At 37.3% G+C, this 18,024-nt stretch overlaps 1 protein-coding gene across 4 annotated transcripts in view; it reads right to left on the bottom strand.

Annotated features, from left to right (window-relative positions):
• The window catches only part of CFH (complement factor H), a 192,180-nt gene that overhangs the window by 69,522 nt on the left and 104,634 nt on the right, over positions 1-18,024 (bottom strand). For 2 of the 4 annotated variants that reach the window (XM_043485478.1, XM_043485473.1), the window contains one exon: positions 17,248-17,659. The exons of the other annotated variants lie outside the window; for them this stretch is intronic. In XM_043485478.1, the coding sequence (XP_043341413.1) occupies positions 17,451-17,659 (209 nt within the window). In that variant the 3' untranslated portion in view covers positions 17,248-17,450. Of the gene's footprint in view, positions 1-17,247; positions 17,660-18,024 lie in introns of those variants that run through there. 4 annotated transcript variants of the gene reach the window in all.

The following is an 18,024-nucleotide window of genomic DNA, read 5'->3' as shown; positions in this document are numbered from 1 at the left end:
ATGGACAGAATCTAGAGGGATCTCACACTTAATCGGTTCCTGCAGTCTTCCATTAACGTTTATGGGAACATGGACAAGTGCAAAGGAGAAGCCTCAGAGAATCTCCTGTATCCAAATATGATTTCCTTGTCCACACCATGTAGCAACAGACAATGACCGTTCGATGGCTGAGTTCGATGTCCCCAGCCTGTGTTCATATCGATTTCTGTGCCCGACAGTTCAATGACATAAGAGGCTTAAGATAACAGAGAGTTACTTTCCATTTCCAGGAAAGGGAAATATCCATTTTTCTGGTGAAAGACCTTATACTATGACCTAAACGTTGCACTTTGGCAGAGTAAGAAATTGTAAGCTTGGAAAAAGAATGCTATTAATGATTGAACATCTTAACAAATACAGACAAACTAGTAATCAACAAAACCTAACACTAATACTTGGTTAAAAAAAGAAATACAAGAAATCAAGTTCTTGCAAAGACAAGTAGAAAATTTCTTTGTGCAAGCAAATTATAGCGATTGATACAATACACTGCTAGTAAGTTACCATCCAAACAAACTTGCAACAATTTTAGGGTATGTGATATTGTGATTTTCAAAAAAAGATATAGTTGGTCTTTGTCCCTGTTTTGGGCACAGAACTCTAGAAACTCTTGGAATTCTTTATATGTCTTTTGTTATGTTAATACAGTGACTTTTGGAAACCCTTTAAAGATGGAAGCTAGTTGCTCAGGGAACCAACTATACGATTAGATGGTTGAAACAACAATGTTACCCTCCTGATGTCCAGCAAAGGGCAAGGGACTGGAGGTTCCGTCAGTTAGCAATGGTGAATGAATAAATTATGCCCATGTGGTGATACCTGAGCTCTGAAAATCTCCAGCACTGATAGCTCGGAGGAACTGGGAGAGTGAGCCCTGGACAAGCATGGAAACTCTGACCTTAGTAGGTTCCTGCTGTCTTCTATTAACTTCTACCACACCTTTCCCTGGGCCTCCCTTCCATCTGGCTGATCCTGAGTTAATCCAATTAGTTTCTTTTGAGTTCCATGGGCCACACTAGCAAGTAACTGCACCTGAAGATGAAGCTGTAGCTACATCCGATCTTAATGATTAGACCAGATGTGCAGGGTCACAAGGATTTGTGATCAGCTTCTGAAGTGGGGAGGGTGACATTTTTGTGGGACTGAGCCCTTAAACTCTGGGATCTGAAGCTGTTTCAGGTAAGTGGTGTTAGTTTGAACTAAATTGTAGGATACCCAGCCAGTGTTGGAGAATTGCTTGGAGGTATGGAAAAAACATACATATCATGATAGAAAATATCATCAAACTACTTGAATAGCATATTTCAGTTGGGATAACAAATAGACTTGTCCTCAGTGGGAATAAACTTACAGTTATGTGCAGTAACTGAAAATGTTCAATTTTACAAACCCATCTTTGCACAGTTACAATAAAGCTTCTGGTCTTCCCGCCCACTGTTTCCTTCATACATTGTTGTTCAGTCGTGTCTGATTCTGCGACCCCATGGACTGCAGCACACCAGGCTTCCCTGTCCTTCCTGTGCACCATTCACTAAACTGACACCTGTCTAGGTTGGTCATAACTTTCTTCCAAGGAGGAAGCCTCTTTTAATTTCATGGAGCTGCAATCACATAGACAGTGCACTGAAAGGAAAGACATCATGTTCCTGACAATGGCGCATTCAGTCAAAGCTATGGCTTCTCCAGTAGTCATGTATGGATCTGAGAGTTGCACCAAAAAGAAGGTTGAGCACTGAAAAAAGGATGACTTTGAATTGCAGTGCTGGAGAAGACTCTTGAGAGTCTTTGAACCATAAGATCAAACCAGTCAATCCTAAAGGAAATCAATCCTGACTATTCTTTGGAAGGACTGATGCTGAAGCTGAAGCTCCAATACTCTGGCCACGTGATGCAAAGAGCTGACTCATTGGAAAAGACCCTGATGCTGAGAAAGATTGAAGGCAAAAGAAGAAGGGGGCGGCAGAAGATGAGATGGGTTAGATAGCATCATAGACTCAATGGACCTGAAAGACTTCAGCAGACAGTAGAAGACAGAGGAGCCTGGCGGGCTACAGTCCATGGGGCCACAGAGTCAGACACTAGTTAGTGATTGACCGACAGCAAACCTGACACCTGACCTTGTCTGAGTAACTGAACTGTGCCACTTCTTAAAGTTTTAGGAGAGAACTTCTTCCTTCTTTTTTTTTTTTAATATTTGTTTTAATTGATTCTTGATTGCTTAACAATATTGGTTTAAATCTGACATACATCAACATGCATTAACCATAGGTGCACATATATCCCCTCCTTCTTGAGTCTCCCTCCCACCTCTCACCCCTTCCCACCCCATCTGGGTTTTTACAGAGCCCTAGTTGAGTTCCCTGTCAGAGAGCAAATTCCTGTTGGTGTCTGTTTACATATGTTAGTGTTTATGCATCCGTGCTATTCTCTCCATTCATCTCACCCTCTCCCTTTTCTCCCCTACCCTTGTCCATAAAAGCATGTTCTCTATGTCTGCATCTCCACTGTTGCTCTGTGAACAGGTTCATCAGTACCATGCTTCTGCTGCTGCTGCTAAGTCGCTTCAGTCATGTCTGACTCTGTGCGATCCCATAGACGGCAGCCCACCAGGCTCCCCTGTCCCTGGGATTCTCCAGGCGAGAACACTGGAGTGGGTTGCCATTTCCTTCTTCAATGCATGAAAGTGAAAATTGAAAGTGAAGTCACTGAGTTGTGTCTGACTCTTAGAGACCCCATGGACTGCAGCCCACCAGGCTCCTCCGTCCATGGGATTTTCCAGGCAAGAGCACTGGAGTGGGATGTGATTCGTTCTCCAACCATGCTTCTAGATTCCTTATAAGTACATTAATATGTGATATATGTGTTTTCTCTTTCTGACTTACTTCACTCTGTATAATAGTCTCTAGGTTCATGCATCTCGTCAGAACTGACTCAAATGCATTCCTATTTATGACTGAGTAGTATTCCATTGTATGAATGTACCACAGCTTCTTTGTCTATTAAACTGTCGATGGACATCTGGGTTGTTTGTGAGCATTAACTACCGTAAATAGTGCTACAATGAACACTGGGGTACAGGTGTCTTTTTCAGTTTTGGTTTCCTCAGGGTATATGCCCAGAAGTGGTATTGCTAGGTCATAGGTTGATTTTATTCCTTGTTTTCTTTTAAGGAATGTCCATACTATCTTCCACAGTGGCTGTATCAATTTACATTCCCACCAGAAGTGCAGAAGTTTCCCTTTCCACAGACCCTCTTCAACACTTGTTGTTTGTTAATTTTTTGATTATGGTCATTCGGTCTGGAGTGAGGTGATATCTCATAGTAGTTTTGATTAGCATGTCTGTAATGAGTGATGTTCATGGATTTTTTAGCCATCTGTAGGTCTTCTTTGGAGAAATGTCTGCTTAGGTCTTTTGCCCACTTTCTGATGGGCTTGCTGGTTTTTCGGGCATTGAGTTGTATGAGCTGCTCCCATATTTTGGAAATTAATACTTTATCAGCTGTTTCATTTGCTATTATTTTGTTCCATCCTGAGGGTTGTCTTTCACTTTGTTTATAGTTTCCTTTGCTGTGCAAAAGCTTTTAAGTTTAATTAGGTCCCACTTATTTATTTTGGTTTTATTTCCATTATTTTAGGAGATGAGTTATACAGGATCTTGCTATGTTTTATGCCATATGGTATTCTGCCTATGTGTTCTTCTAAGAGTTTTATACTTCCTGGTCTTACATTTAGTTTTTAATCCATTTTGTGTTTATCTTTGTGTATGGAGTTATGAAGTGTTCTAATTTCATTCTTTTGCACCTCACTGTTCAGTTCGTCCAGCATCAGTTATTGGAGAGATTGTATTTTCCCCATTGTATATTCTTGCCTCCTTTCTCAGAGATAAGGTGCCATGGATGTATGGGTTTATCTCTTGGCTTTCTATCTTGCTCCATTGGTCTATACTTCTGCTTTTGTGCCAGTGCCATGCTCTCTGGATGACTATAGATTGTAGTATAGTCTGAAATCAGATAAGTTGATTCCTCCAGATCCATTCTTCTTTCTTAGAATTGCTTTGGCTATTTGGGATCTTCTGTGTCTCCATACAAATTGTGAAATTTATTGTTCTAGTTCTGTGAAAAATGCAATCGGTAATTTGATATTGCATTCAATCTGTAGATTGGTTTGGGTAGTGCAGTCATTTTCATGATATTGATTTTTCCAACCTTGGAGCATGGACTATCCCTCCATCTTTTATGTCATCTTTCATTTCTTTCATCTGTGTCTCATAATTTTCTGTATATAGTTCTTTTTTCTCCATAGGTAAGCTTATTCCTAGGTATTTTATTCATTTTGTTGCAATGGTAAATGGGATTGACACCTTAATTTCTCTTTCTGATTTTTCTTTTTATTACATAAAAATACAAGTGATTTCTGTGTATTATTTTTTTTATCCTGTGATTTTACTAAATTCACTGACAATTTCTAGCAATGTTCTGAGAGTATTTTTATGGTTTACTATGTATCAGATCAGTTTGGTTCAGTAGCTCAGTCGTGTCCAACTCTTTGCAACCCCATGAACCGCAGCACACCAGGCCTCCCTGTCCATCACCACCTCCCAGACACCACCCAAACTCATGTCCATTGAGTCAGTGATGCCATCCAACCATCTCATCCTCTATAGTCCCCTTCTCCTCCTGCCCTCAATCTTTCCCTGCATCAGGGTCTTTTCCAATGAGTCAGCTCTTTGCATCAGGTGACCAAAGTACTGCAGTTTCAGCTTTAGCATCAGTCCTTCCAATGAACACCCAGGACTGGTCTCCTTTAAGAGGGACTGGTTGGATCTCCTTGCAGTCCAACGGACTCTCAAGAGTCTTCTCCAACACCAGAGTTCAAAAGCCATGTGTTTCTATGTATACTATCATGTTAATGTAAATGGTGAGAGTTTTACTTCTTCCTTTCCAATTTGGATTTCTTTTATTTCTATCTCTTCTCTGATTGCTGTAGCTAGGACTTCCAAAACTATGTTGAATATTAGTGGCATGACTAGGCACCTTTTTCTTGTTCCTGATCTTAGAGGGATTGCTTTCAGTTTCTCAACATTGAGAATAATGTTTGCTGTGGGTTTGTTGAATATGCCCTTTATTATGTTATGGTAGGTTCCTTCTATGCCCATTTTGAAGAGTTTTTTTTTTTTTTTAATCATAAATGGGGCCCGAATTTTGTCAAAAACTTTTTCTGCATATATTGAAATTATCATATGATTTTAGCTTTCAATTTGTTAACATGGTGTATCATTAATTGACTTGTGTATATCCAAGAATCTTGCATCCTTGGATAAACTCAAATTGATCATAATGCAGGATGTTTGTATTGTGTTCTGAATTCTGTTTGCTATGATTTTATTGAGGATTTTTGCACCTCTGTTCATCAGTGATATTGGCCTATAATTTTCTTTTTTTTTTTTTTTTTGTCACATCTATATCTGGTATTGGCATCACTGTGATTTTGGTCTCATAGAATGAGTTTGGAAGTGCTTTTTTCTCTGCAAATTTTAGGAAAGGTTTTACAAGGATGGGTATTAGCTTTTGTCTAAATACACTGGTGATGGAATTCACCTGTGAAGACATCTGGCCCTGGGCTTTTGTTTTTGGAGAGATTTTTGATCACAGCTTCGACTTCAGTGTTTCCATTTGGCTTGTTCATAATTTGTATTTCTTCCTGGTTCAGTCTTGAGTTGAAGGAGGTTGAACTTTGCTAAAAATCTGTCCATTTTCTCGTTTGTCTGCATTACTAGCACACAGTTGCTCATATTAGTCTCTTATGATCTTTTGTATTTCTGCATTGTCTGTTGTGACCTCTCCTTTCTCATTCCTACTTTTGCTGATTTGATTTTTCTCCCTTTTTTTTCTTGAAGAGTCTGGCTAATGGTTTGTCAATGTTGTTTGTCTTCTCAAAGAACCAACTTTTAGTTATTAATCTTTACAATCATTTTCTTCATTTCTTTTTCACTTATTTCTGCTCTGATCTTTATGATTTACTTCCTTGTACTAATTTTGGGTTTTGTTGTTGCTGTTGTTGTTCTTTTATTAGCTGGTTTAGGTGTAGAGTTAGGTTGTCTGTTTATGATTTTCTTGTTTCTTCAAGTAGCATTGTATTGCTATAAACTTCCCTCTTAGAGCTGCTTTGCTGCATCCCATAGGTTTTGTGTCATTGTGTTTTTGTTCTCATTTCTTTCTATGAATCTTTTGATTTCCCTTCTGATCTTTTCAGTAACCTCTTTATTATTTAGAAATGTATTGCTTATTCTCCTTGTGTTTGTGTTTTTTACAGTTCTTTCCCTGTCATTGATGTCTAGTCTCATAGCACTGTGGTCAGAGAAGATGCTTGGTATGATTTCCATTTTCTTAAATTTACTGAGGCATGATTTGTGGCCCAAGCTGTGGTCTATCATGGAGAATGAAGGTTCCATGTGTACCTGAAAAGAAAGTGTATTCTTCTGCATTTTTGGATGGAAAGTTCTGAAGATATCAACTAATCCAAGAGGGCTAATGTTTCATTTAAGACTTGTGTTTCCTTATTGATTTTCTGTTTTTGATGATCACTGGTGTAAGTGTGATGTTCAAGTCACCTGTTATTATTGTGCTATTCTCGATCTCCATTTTTATGTCTGTTAGTATTTGCCTTATGCAAGGAGGTGCTTCTATGTTAGATTCATTGATATTTACAAGTCTTATATCTTATTTTTGAATTGATCCCTTTACTATTATGTAGAGTCCTTTTTTATCTCTTACAATATTCTTTATTTATTTTTTTTAAAGTATTTGGCACAGTACTTAGGAGAAGGCGAGGGTGGGATGTTCTGAGAGAATAGCATTGAAATATTCTTCAAAGTGTATTATATCTGAAATGAGAATTGCCGCTCTGGCTGCTTTTGATTTCCACTTGCATGGGGTATCAGTTTCCATCCTGTTATTTTCAGTCTGCATGTGTCTCTAGGTCTGAAGTGGGTCCCTTGTAGGCAGCAAGTATATGGGTCTGGTTTTGTGTCTAAGCAGCCGGTCTGTATCCTTTGGTGGGAGCTCTGAACCCAGTTGTGTGTAGAGTAACTGCTGACGTGTGTGTCTCTCGTGACGTCTCTCAGTGCTGGGGCTGCTGCAGCCCTCTCCGTTCTCCTGCATTCCTGCCTGTGTAAGTCCCTGTACTGTTTGCTGTGACGCCGGTTTGGGGGCCTAAAGTCTCTCCAATTTTGCTTTTCTGTGAAGCTTTTGATTTTTCCATCAATTTTGAATGAGATATTACAGGATAGGGTAGGCTTGGTTATAGATGTTTTTTCTTTCAGTATTTTAAATATATCCTGACATTACCTTCTGGCTTGCAGAGTTTCTGCTGAAAGATCTATTAACTGTATGGGCTTCCCATTGTATGTTACTTCTTTTCTCTTGGTGCTTTTAATATAGTATCTTTGTGTTTAATATCTGTTAGCTTGATTAGTATGTGTCCCCACATGTTTCTCCTTGGGTTTATCCTGTATTGGACTCTGTGCTTCTTGACTTGACTGACTATTTCCTTTCCCATGTTGAGGAAATTTTCAACTATAATCTCAAAAATTTTCTCAGTGCATTTCTATTTCTGTCTTTCTTCTGGGAACCCTATAACTCGAATGTTTGTGAGTTTAATGTAGTCATAGATTTCTTCTCTTCATTCTTTTTTCCTTACTTTTCAACAGTTATTTCTGCCATTCTATCTTCTACTCTCTTGTTCATTCTTCTGCCTCAGTTACTCTAGTGTCAGTTCCTTCTAGAAAACAATTATGTTATTCATCTCTCTTTGTTTATTCTTCATTTCTTCTAGGCCCTTGGTAATTGTATTGTGTTAATTGTTTCTTGCATTTTCTCTATCCTTCTTTTGATGATTTGGAAGATCTTCACTATCATTATTCTGAATTATCTTTTAGAAAGTTTGCTTATTTCCTCTTTGTTTATTTGGTCTTTTGAGTTTCTACCTTGTTTCTTCATTTGTGCTTTATTTCTCTCTTTTCCTTTTTTTCTAACTTAGTCCATTTGAAGCCTCCTTTCCCAGACTTTGGGGTTTTATCTCTTCTTTCTTTCTTTTTTTTTTTCTCTCAGAGGGAAAGGTTGCTTCAGTGGTTTGTGTTGATTTCTTGTTGGGGCAATTTGAGCCTTGTTGTAGTGGAGGAGGTGAGTTTTGTTTTTTGGTTTTTGCTTTCCCTGATGGGCACAGCTGTGTGAGGTGGCATATTCTGGAGCGTCTGTGGGAATCCTGTCTGCTGATGCTTGTTTTTCTGCTTTTGTCTTGCCTGTTGTTTGTGTAAAGTGTTCTGCAGTGTACGCCATTGGCAGCTTGGTGATTCCAGGCTCTGTGTACAATTCTAGGCTTTCGTGGACTTTTCATTAATTAATCTGTGGGGAGGGGGCTACTTTTCTAGCAGTTTCGGATCTTGGACTCAATGCCCCCACCTCAGTGGTTCAGAAACAATCCTTGGAAGGGGGACCAAGACTCCATAAGTCATTTGTTACAGGATTAAAGGGAGTTAAATAAAACACACCAAACAAGAGGCAAGACATGACATGAAATAAAAGATGAATCCAGATATATGGCAAAGATAAGACCAGGCAGGTAATCACAAAAAGAATGGGGTATATACACACATTTACATGCACACAAATATAACCAAAGTATTTCAAAGAGAATAACAGAGATTGACTTGGTGAGCAAAGGAAAGCAAAAATGATATTGACCAATTAAAAACAGAACTAAATAACAATCCAGAAATCTGAGCCTGAGCAGAGTGCCAACTGGGGAATACAACAAAGAAAACATAACAATAAAACCTACAAGGTGAAAAAATAAATAATGACAATAAAAAAAGAGAAGTGAGAGAAAAGAGAAAAGGAAGGTGTCAAAGAAAAGGTAAAAAATAGAAAAGCAAAGATAAATAGATGTATGTGAAAAAAATCTTTATATATACATATATATAATATATATTCCTATATATATATTTAGGAATAGCTACAGCAGGCAAAGAATGATAAGAAAAACAGTCAGACAGAACAAAAGCAAATTTTTAAAAAAATCACAAAGAAAGGAAGAAAAAAATTAAAAACTAATTTTTAGCAAGAAAAAAATGAGGAAAAATGCACAGCACCTCAAAAGGCTAACATAAAGATAAAAAGTATTCAAGGGGAATAAACATTGTGGTTCAAAAGAAAGAGAAAGAAAAAAGTTCTCATGGTCTTATTTCCTCTTAGATTTAGAGTCAACCCCCCGTGAATGTGGTTAATAATGTCCTGTGATGGTTAGGGACATTTGATTCCTGTGTTCTGGTTGATGGAGCTGGATCTCATCTCTCTGAAGGGCAGTGCAGGGTCCAGCAGTAGGTTTTGGGGTGTCTATGGGTTCAGTATGACTTTGGGCAACTCACTGCTTTGGCAGTGTTAGACACATCTATTTCTGTACCTGTCAAAGCGGCTATCTCAACAACTCCGCGTTGCCACCAGCGCCCTAGTCGCCCCTGGAATCTCTGCTGGTGCTTCCTCTTTCAAGTCCTGCTCTGCGCTTCAGGCCAAAGCTTCCTAGGCAGAGCCTGAGGATGCTTTTCTTGGCTCCCTGAGCCTGCCCTCTGGCCGGCGTCGAGGTCCACGAGTTGCTTATGGACTAAAAATTTAGCTCTCTCTGTATTTTGCCCTCTACACCCCCACTTTACCCAGCTCTCTGAGATTCCTCAGGCCTTCCTTGGTCCCGCCTGTGAAGGAGCTTCCTAATGCATGGAAACTCTTCCTCCTTCACGACTCCCACCCTGTCTCGGGCACAAGCCCCCATCCTGAAATTCTCCATCTCTTCTTTTGACCTTTTATGTCTTGTCTTTTGTCCTACCTTTCCAGGGAGCTTAGCTTGCCACCTTGGAGGCCTGGGGTCTTCTGCTGTCTCCTAGAGCCTGCTTTGTAAGAGTTGTTCAATATCTTGATGAGTTTTTGATGTGTTTGTGGGGAAGCTGGCAATCTACCCTTCTTACTCCTCCGCCATTTTTTCTGCTTCTTTTCATGTATTGCTGTATTATATAAAATTGTGTAGAATTCTATATAAAATATCCTGTACATTTAAGAAGTAGTATAACATTTTTTGTTATTGGCACAGTATTTAGAGACAGACAAATACGAATTTAAGTTTTGGCATAACAATGGGATAGATGTGAGGTCTTCAGTGATACACTATGAGTTGTGTGGCTTCTATTTCATCTGTGAAATATCTACAATCATATACTCAGTATATGAGCTTCCCTTTCTATGGTCTTCCCTCATAGCTCACTCAGTAAAGAATCTGCCTGCAATGTAGGAGATCCAGGTTCAGTTCCCAGGTTCGGAAGATACCCTGGAGAGGAAAATGGCATCCCTCTCCAGTATCCTTGCCTGGAGAATCCCATGGACAGTAGCTTGGCATTCTACAGTCCATAGAGTTGCAAGAGTCAGACATGACTTAGCAATTAAACCACCACCATGTCCAGTATTAAGGACCTTTGTGAAGATTGCACATATTAATTATACAATATCTTGAAATATAGTATATGACAAACATTCAGTTGTTACTAAAACTTAGTTTTTCTTAACTTGATGTTTTCTTAGGCAATAATCTTACCACTAGGTATTCCTGAGGCTACAAACTTCAAGGGAAGCTAGAAACATAATCCTTACTAGGAAGTCATATCTCCAGATACAAATTGTGATTTTCTAACACTAAAATAAAGAAGAATATTGTGGAGCATAGATTAGGAAATCATGCAATTAATTGTACAATTGCTTCACTAGAAAATAAACTCTATGTTTTAATCAGTTTTAGGTTCACAGCAAATTTGAGCAGAAAATATAGAGTTCCTTAACTCCCCAACACACACACAGACACACACACACAGATTGAGATCTGTTTTAGGGTACTGGCTCATGTGATTGTGAAGACCGTTAGGTCTGAAAACTGTAGGGTAGGTGGAAACCTGGAAAATGCAGGAAGGATGAGTGTTTAAGTTTTTAATTTGAAGGCCTTGAGAAGCAGAGTTGCTTTTTCCTGGATGGAGCTCAGGGTTTTCCCTTAAAACTTTCAACAGAATGGATGAAATACACCCATGTTATTGAAGTGTTGTTGCTGAACCAAACAAAGATGCCAGGATTATTGGCCTCTGGAGGAGAAGAATTCATTCCGGGGCCAGAGACGAGGCTTGATCACTCAGAGCTTTTGTGTAATGAAGTTTTATTAAAGTATAAAGGAAATAGAGAAAGCTTCTGACTTAGGCATCAGAAGGGGGCAGAAAGAGTACCCCTTTGCTAGTGTTAGCAATGGAATTATATGCTCTCTAATTAGTTATTGCAGTGAATCAAAAGAATGTCTGGAGGTTCTTAAAACCTCACTAGACCTACTCCCATAATTTACACCTTAAAATAACAGGATTAGCCAGAAGGTTTTTTCCAGAGGCTGTCCTCTAGCAGGATACATTATTGTTATATAATCCTAAGGAATGTAGAAGGACAAAAAGGTTTGTCCTTTCTTCGTCCTTGAGAATTCAAGACCCCTCTCTCCTTGGCGACCCCTAGACTTCCTATCAACTTGCCTAGGGAATGACTCTCTCATTCTGAAATGTAATTTACTTTATTCAAATTCTGAGAGTGAATGGTAATCATATCTTTAAGATGGATTCAGAGAAACAGCCAAACTGGTAATTTGACCAAGCACCTGAGTATTATAGTCTGGCCAAGTTAACACAAAATTAACCACTATACAAAATATCCAAGGTGAAATTGGATATTTAGTTCAGGAGATTGGCAACCCAATTAGGGAAGATTCATGTAATTTCTTCTTGCTGCTTGCAGTAAAATACATAAGTTGTAAATTGAAGAATGAACCATCAGTCATTAGGGAGTCAATGGAGGAGGAGATAATTTGAAATTTCTCAGCCTACCCACAGAGTGTACTCACTAAGCAAGCTGGCAGTGAGGAGAGACTATCCTTTGCTTAAGAAATTAGGCATTTGACTTGTTGTTGTTGAGTTGCTCAGTCCTATCAGACTCTTTGTGACCCCATGGACTGTAGCATGCTGGGCTTCCCTGTTCTTCACTATATCCCAGAGTTTGCTCAAACTCAAGCCCATTGAGACAGTGATATCATCCAACCATCTCATCTTCTGTTGTACCCTTCTCCTCCTGTCTTCAATCTTTCCCAGTATCAAGGTCTTTTCTAATGAGTCGATTCTTCACATCAGATGGGCAAAACATTGTAACTTCAGCTTCAGTGTCAGTAGTTCCAGTGAATATTCAGGGTTGATTTCTTTTAGGATGGACTGGTTTGTTCTCCTTGCAGGCCAATGCACTCTCAAGAGTCTTCTCCAGCAAACAGTTCAAAGGCATCACTTCTTCAGCACTCAGCCTTTTTTATTGTCCAGCTCTCACATCTCTGCATGCTACTGGAAAAAACATAGCTTTGACTGCACAGACCTTTGTTGGCAAAGTAATGTCTCTGCTTTTTAGTACGCTGTCTAGGTTTGCTATTTTTCTTCCCAGGAGCAAATGTCTTTTAACTTGATGTGAAATTAAATAGCTTGCTTTCAAGGAGCAACTGTCTTTAAATGCGACTTGAAGTCCAATCTTCTCAGCCCAGATAGCGCTCTGTTCAGTCAGTTCAGTCATTCAGGCATGTCTGACTCATTGTGGACTTCAACATGCCAGGTGGCGCTAGTGGTAAAAAACCCGCAAGACAATGCAGGAGACTTAAAAGACAGGCGTTTGATCCCCGGGTTGGCAGAATCCCCTGGGGAAGGAAATCACAACCCACTCCCATATTGTTGCTTGGGAACCCATGGACAGAGGACTCTGTCAGGCTATGGTCCCTGGGGTCTCAGAGAGTCAGACATGACTGAAGTGACTTAGCAGGACACAGCACAAGCCTGAAATAGAGATGCTGTTATTCAGGGATGATCTGTGAATAAGGATAACATCTCAATAATTTTACTTCTAGTAGTGAAACATAGGACTAACAGAGTTGGCTGATAAGAACAAAGGTCTATCCACCCACCAGTTGAGTGACACTTGTTTATTCCCAGGTTTGGGCTGTTCATTTCAGAAAAGGCAAAACTACAGTCACAGAAGCCAAATTAATGGTTCTTAGAGGTTAGGATTCAAAGAAGCTGATTGTCTGCAAAAGATTCTTTTGGGGTTATTGAACAGATGATGCTAGTGGTAAAGAGCCTGCCTGCCAATGCAGGAGATGTAAGAGACATAGGTTTGATCTCTGGGTGGGGAAGATCACCTGGAGGAGGTAATGCCAACCCACTCCAGTATTCTTGCCTAGAGAATCCCATGGACAGAGGAGTCTGGCAGGCTACAGTCCACAGGGTCTCAGAGAGTCAGACATGACTGAAGTGACTTAGCATGCACAACTGCCTATAGTTTGATTAGATGATTCTTATGCAATTGTATACATTTGTCAAAATTTCTTGAACTGTGTGCTAAAAAAGTGTAAGCTTATTGTATGCAAAGTACCTGAGTAAAGTCAGATTTTATTTTTCATATGTTAAAACTACACTTCTTTGTTTTATTTCTTCCATTTAACTTAAAATAATTATGTAACTCTAAAAGTAATTTATTTTTAATAAAATAACTGCAAATAACAAATATCAAAATTTAAAAATGAACATGGCATTTTTCTGTCAACCCTGTGTACTACACATTTTGTAAAAATTTGATATCAGCTGTTTGAACATTGTATTGTGAGTTTTGTTTTTTAATTTTGTGTTTGTGAATTGCTCATTAAAAATAATTATTTTTAAGAGTGATTCTGAAACCATTTTATTTTGTTCTATATATTTCCTTGATTACTAAAAGATCTTACACTTAAATATTCTTGATGTATTTAAAAGATTGTCTTCTCATAACGCATTAGTATAAACCTAAATTGCCTTCTTGATATTAGACTTGGGCTGTATAATTTATCATTTGCATTTTAGTATGATGATAACGCCACTTCCTCCCAACAGAATTGACTGTGTGTAATATCTGTTCATAATTCTTTAATTAAAAAAAAAAAGTAGAAGAAGTTTGACATATACAGACTACTATATATAAAACAGACAACAAATAAGGACCTACCACGTAACACAGGGAACTCTACTCCATACTCTGTGATAGCCTATATGGGAAAAGAACCTTTAAAAAAAGTGTATATCTTTAACTGATTCACTTTGCAATGCATCTGAAATTACACATTATAAATCAACTATATTCCAATAAAATTTGTTTTTAAAATAAAAAATAAGTCTGAGATTTGTTCAAGATTCTCATATTTGCAAGTAATGATCCAAACATAGTACATGCTTATCTCATTTTTAGCTTAGAAAATCATAACCTTTCACTGAGATTGAAAAAATAATTTGCGTTCTTACTGTCCAGGTTACTTCCTTAGACTCACTCTTCATTATTTTTTCCATATTTGCCATCTTGTATATCTTGTATGTATTCCTTTTTCTCCTGGTGTTTCACATTGCAGACTTACAAAATATGTCTAGATTCTCCTCTCTAGTACTTATTTAAGGTGCCAGACCATTGCCTATTCTTTAGTACCGCAAGTGATGATGCTTTCACTTAACTTCATACCCTAGAGGTACATATTTATAGATACATATTTTTTCACTGTGTGTTTTCCAAAAATATTAGATGTCTTAGTACAATTGAGAAAAGACTAAAGAAAATTTTAATAATTTTTTTTTGTAACTAGCTTTCTGAAATAGTGGGGGCAATTGTAAAATAATTCCACTGTTTTACCTCCCACCCCTGCACACTAGATTCATGTGGAATACGTTAGACTTCACAGCTCTTTTTCTACTTTTTAAAAACAAAGTCTTCAAATATGCTTAGTCAAAAGCATCTCAGCTAGGAAATTAATACTCCTTACTCAGTGTAAACAGATCAATTTGGGTCAACATGACTCAAAGTTAAATCTTCTATTCTCTAGCTTAACTTCAATAACCAGGACTACAATGAAAAAACATATAATGCTTTTCTTATCTTTATAGTAGATTTACCCAAAACCACTGCATTAAGTATGTTTGTGTATACACACACACACACTAAGGGCCAAGTAACTATAGATAAGAATGAAATTTTGCCATTTTAAACAACATGAATAGACTTGGAAGGTATTATTCTTTGTGAAATTTGTCATACAGGGAAATACAAGTACAGTATGATATCCCTTATATGTGGAACCTAAAAAATAAAGAAAATTAATGAATATAACAAAACAGAAACAGACTCATAGATACAGATAACAAGCAAGTGGTTGCCAGTGGGCAGAGGGAACCAGGGAGGGACAAGAAGACCTATTTGATTAAGAGGTATTAACTATTACGTATAAAATAAAGAAGCTCCAAGGACATACCATACAACACAGGAAGTATGACCAACATTTCACAATAACTCTAAATGCAGCATAATCTTTAAAAATTGTGGATCTCTGTGTTATACACCTGAAACTGTTGTAAATCAACTATATGTCAATTTAAAAATTATTTAAAAACAAATTATTTTAAAGATTTGCTAAAACTTTTTAGGTGAAAGTTGATTATGAACAGAGTCTATAAATTAACCCTCATCTTTACACAGAATGACAATAACTGCAGAAAAATGATAGAACTGATCTTTAAAAATCACCATTTTCTAGACAACAGTGAAATAACTGCTTGCAGCCTCAGGTCATAAATAGATTCTGCAACCATTAGTTGAAAATTTTGGAGAAATAATATCTACAAAAATATTAACATTTACAGCAAAGATAACTTGTCAACTGTAACAATTTCATTTAAGGGTGAGAAAACCAACTGTTACTAGCAATTCAGATTTAAATCAATTAGCACCAATGATGATGGCTATGCTTCTTAGACTAAGAAGGTCACTTGACTTGATGCAGTACAAAGTAATAAGATATCACCTTAAATATTTTAGCTTAATTAACTATAGCTTTGTTTTAATAATAAAATTTTTATGATATTTAGAAATTTAACATGTTTATAGTTAACTGATTTAAGCTTAATATGCTGTTTAAAATGTATGCACATAAAAACCACATTTCAGACTGGTGGTGAAGGTTTCTAAAATGCTGTGTACAAGCCAAATCAGGAAAAAGTTACTAGACCTGGAGTTCATTACCAAATCGATCTCTAAAGCTCATGTTGTGTCACTTTACATGTTTCTTTATTTTAGAAAATATTTTGTGGTTCAAAGTTGATATACATTAAAGACAGAAAAATTCAAGAATTCATGTAAGTAAAAAGAAGTTAAACACATTTTACACCTATTATCTGCGAATTCAACTCTAGCTATACTAAATATTTTCTTTTCTTGCCAATATTTTTCAATAAAAAATTATTCAGTACTTAAAGCAGAGTGTCTTTATGTGTGTGCGTTTATATTTAATGTTGAAGTTTTTAATCACTTATATGCCATGTTATAGTAGTTATGCAATGTGATTCTCACTGTTCTTTATTTGAATTATTGTGTGTACTTTGATAAACATCTTATAAAATAATATGCGATCCACCAGTCCAGCATAAAGGAAATCTGTCCTGAATGTTCACTGGGAGGACTGATGCTGAAGCTGAAACTCCAACATATTGGCCACCTGATGTGAAGAGCTGACTCATCTGAAAAGACCCTGATGCTGGGAAAATTTGAAAGAGGAAAGAGAAGGGGACGACAGAGCATGAGATGGTTGGGTGGCATCACTGACTCAATGGACATGAGTCTGAGTAAGCTCCAGGAGTTGCTGATGGACAGGGAGGCCTGGCATGCTGCAGTGCATGGGATCACAGAGAGTCAGACATGACGGAGTGACTGAACTGAACTGAAAATATTATGTATTTCATCATTTTTGGTTTATTCACTTATTGATAGATGAGCAAAGGTAAGATAAACTACTGATATTTAATTACTGACAGAAGTATGACATAGTTTGCTTTTATATGTTTGTTAAGTGATATTATCAATATTTTGAATTTTTCCATTTCTTTCCACACTCTTTTCCCCATGTATTCTAAAACAGAGTTTCAGAAAGCCTCAGAAGTATCGGAGAAAGCTTTAAGAAAGTTAGGAAACTGATGGATGGAAGGAGGCATGGATGTGATTGAATCTAATGCCTTGCTGTAAATGTCTCAAGAACAGGACACATAACATTTTGATTTGCCAAGTTTAATGAGGTACTTTTAAGAAGTGATTCATTGGTCTCCTGTCTCTCAATTGCATTGTCCCCATAATAATTAACACAAATCTGACTTATGATTCAAGATGAGTTAAAACATACTTGATAAAATAAACAGAACTGAATTAATAAGGAGAAATCTGAATACATGTACATATGTCAATTTTACAAACGCATTTAGCCAAAGTATTTTCCACAGCTAGGATACACCACCTTTCCTTCCCGACAAGTTGTTCGAAATGTATGTTGTGGTGTCACTGGACGATAACCACGTTGACACATAAATTCAATACTATCTTCTGTTTTAGAGTAAAGTTTTGTCTCGTCTTTCCATTTTAACTGTATGTGATGTTGTCTCATTGTTTCTTCTGAAATTACACATGCCTCTAAAGTTAAAGAAAATAAACATGAACCTTTGAGTAATATGCAAATATTTTCTAGAGAATTTCAGGGTTTCAAGAAGTTTGGTTCAAAACTTCTTCCTCAAACCTTTGCCAAACCAATACAATGAAAACGTATAATGTAGGTATCATCATATTAACAGAATTAATGTTATAAGAATGTGATACTTTGTTTAGTGTAATCATTAAATGTTATAATGAAAGATCCATAATGTCAGTTGTCATATGAAGAGCTTTCATAAAGGAGCCATTGTTGCTCGAACATGAAATTTTCTAACTTTATTTCTATATACAGATATTAATACTTGATGGTCAAGCATGTAACAGAATGATTGTTATTTAATCCAGAA

This window comes from Cervus canadensis, chromosome 13 (assembly GCF_019320065.1).
Source record: "Cervus canadensis isolate Bull #8, Minnesota chromosome 13, ASM1932006v1, whole genome shotgun sequence".
Lineage (NCBI taxonomy): Eukaryota > Metazoa > Chordata > Mammalia > Artiodactyla > Cervidae > Cervus > Cervus canadensis.
Note: the sequence above shows the minus strand (reverse complement) of the source record. Positions and strands in the feature narration are given on the sequence as shown.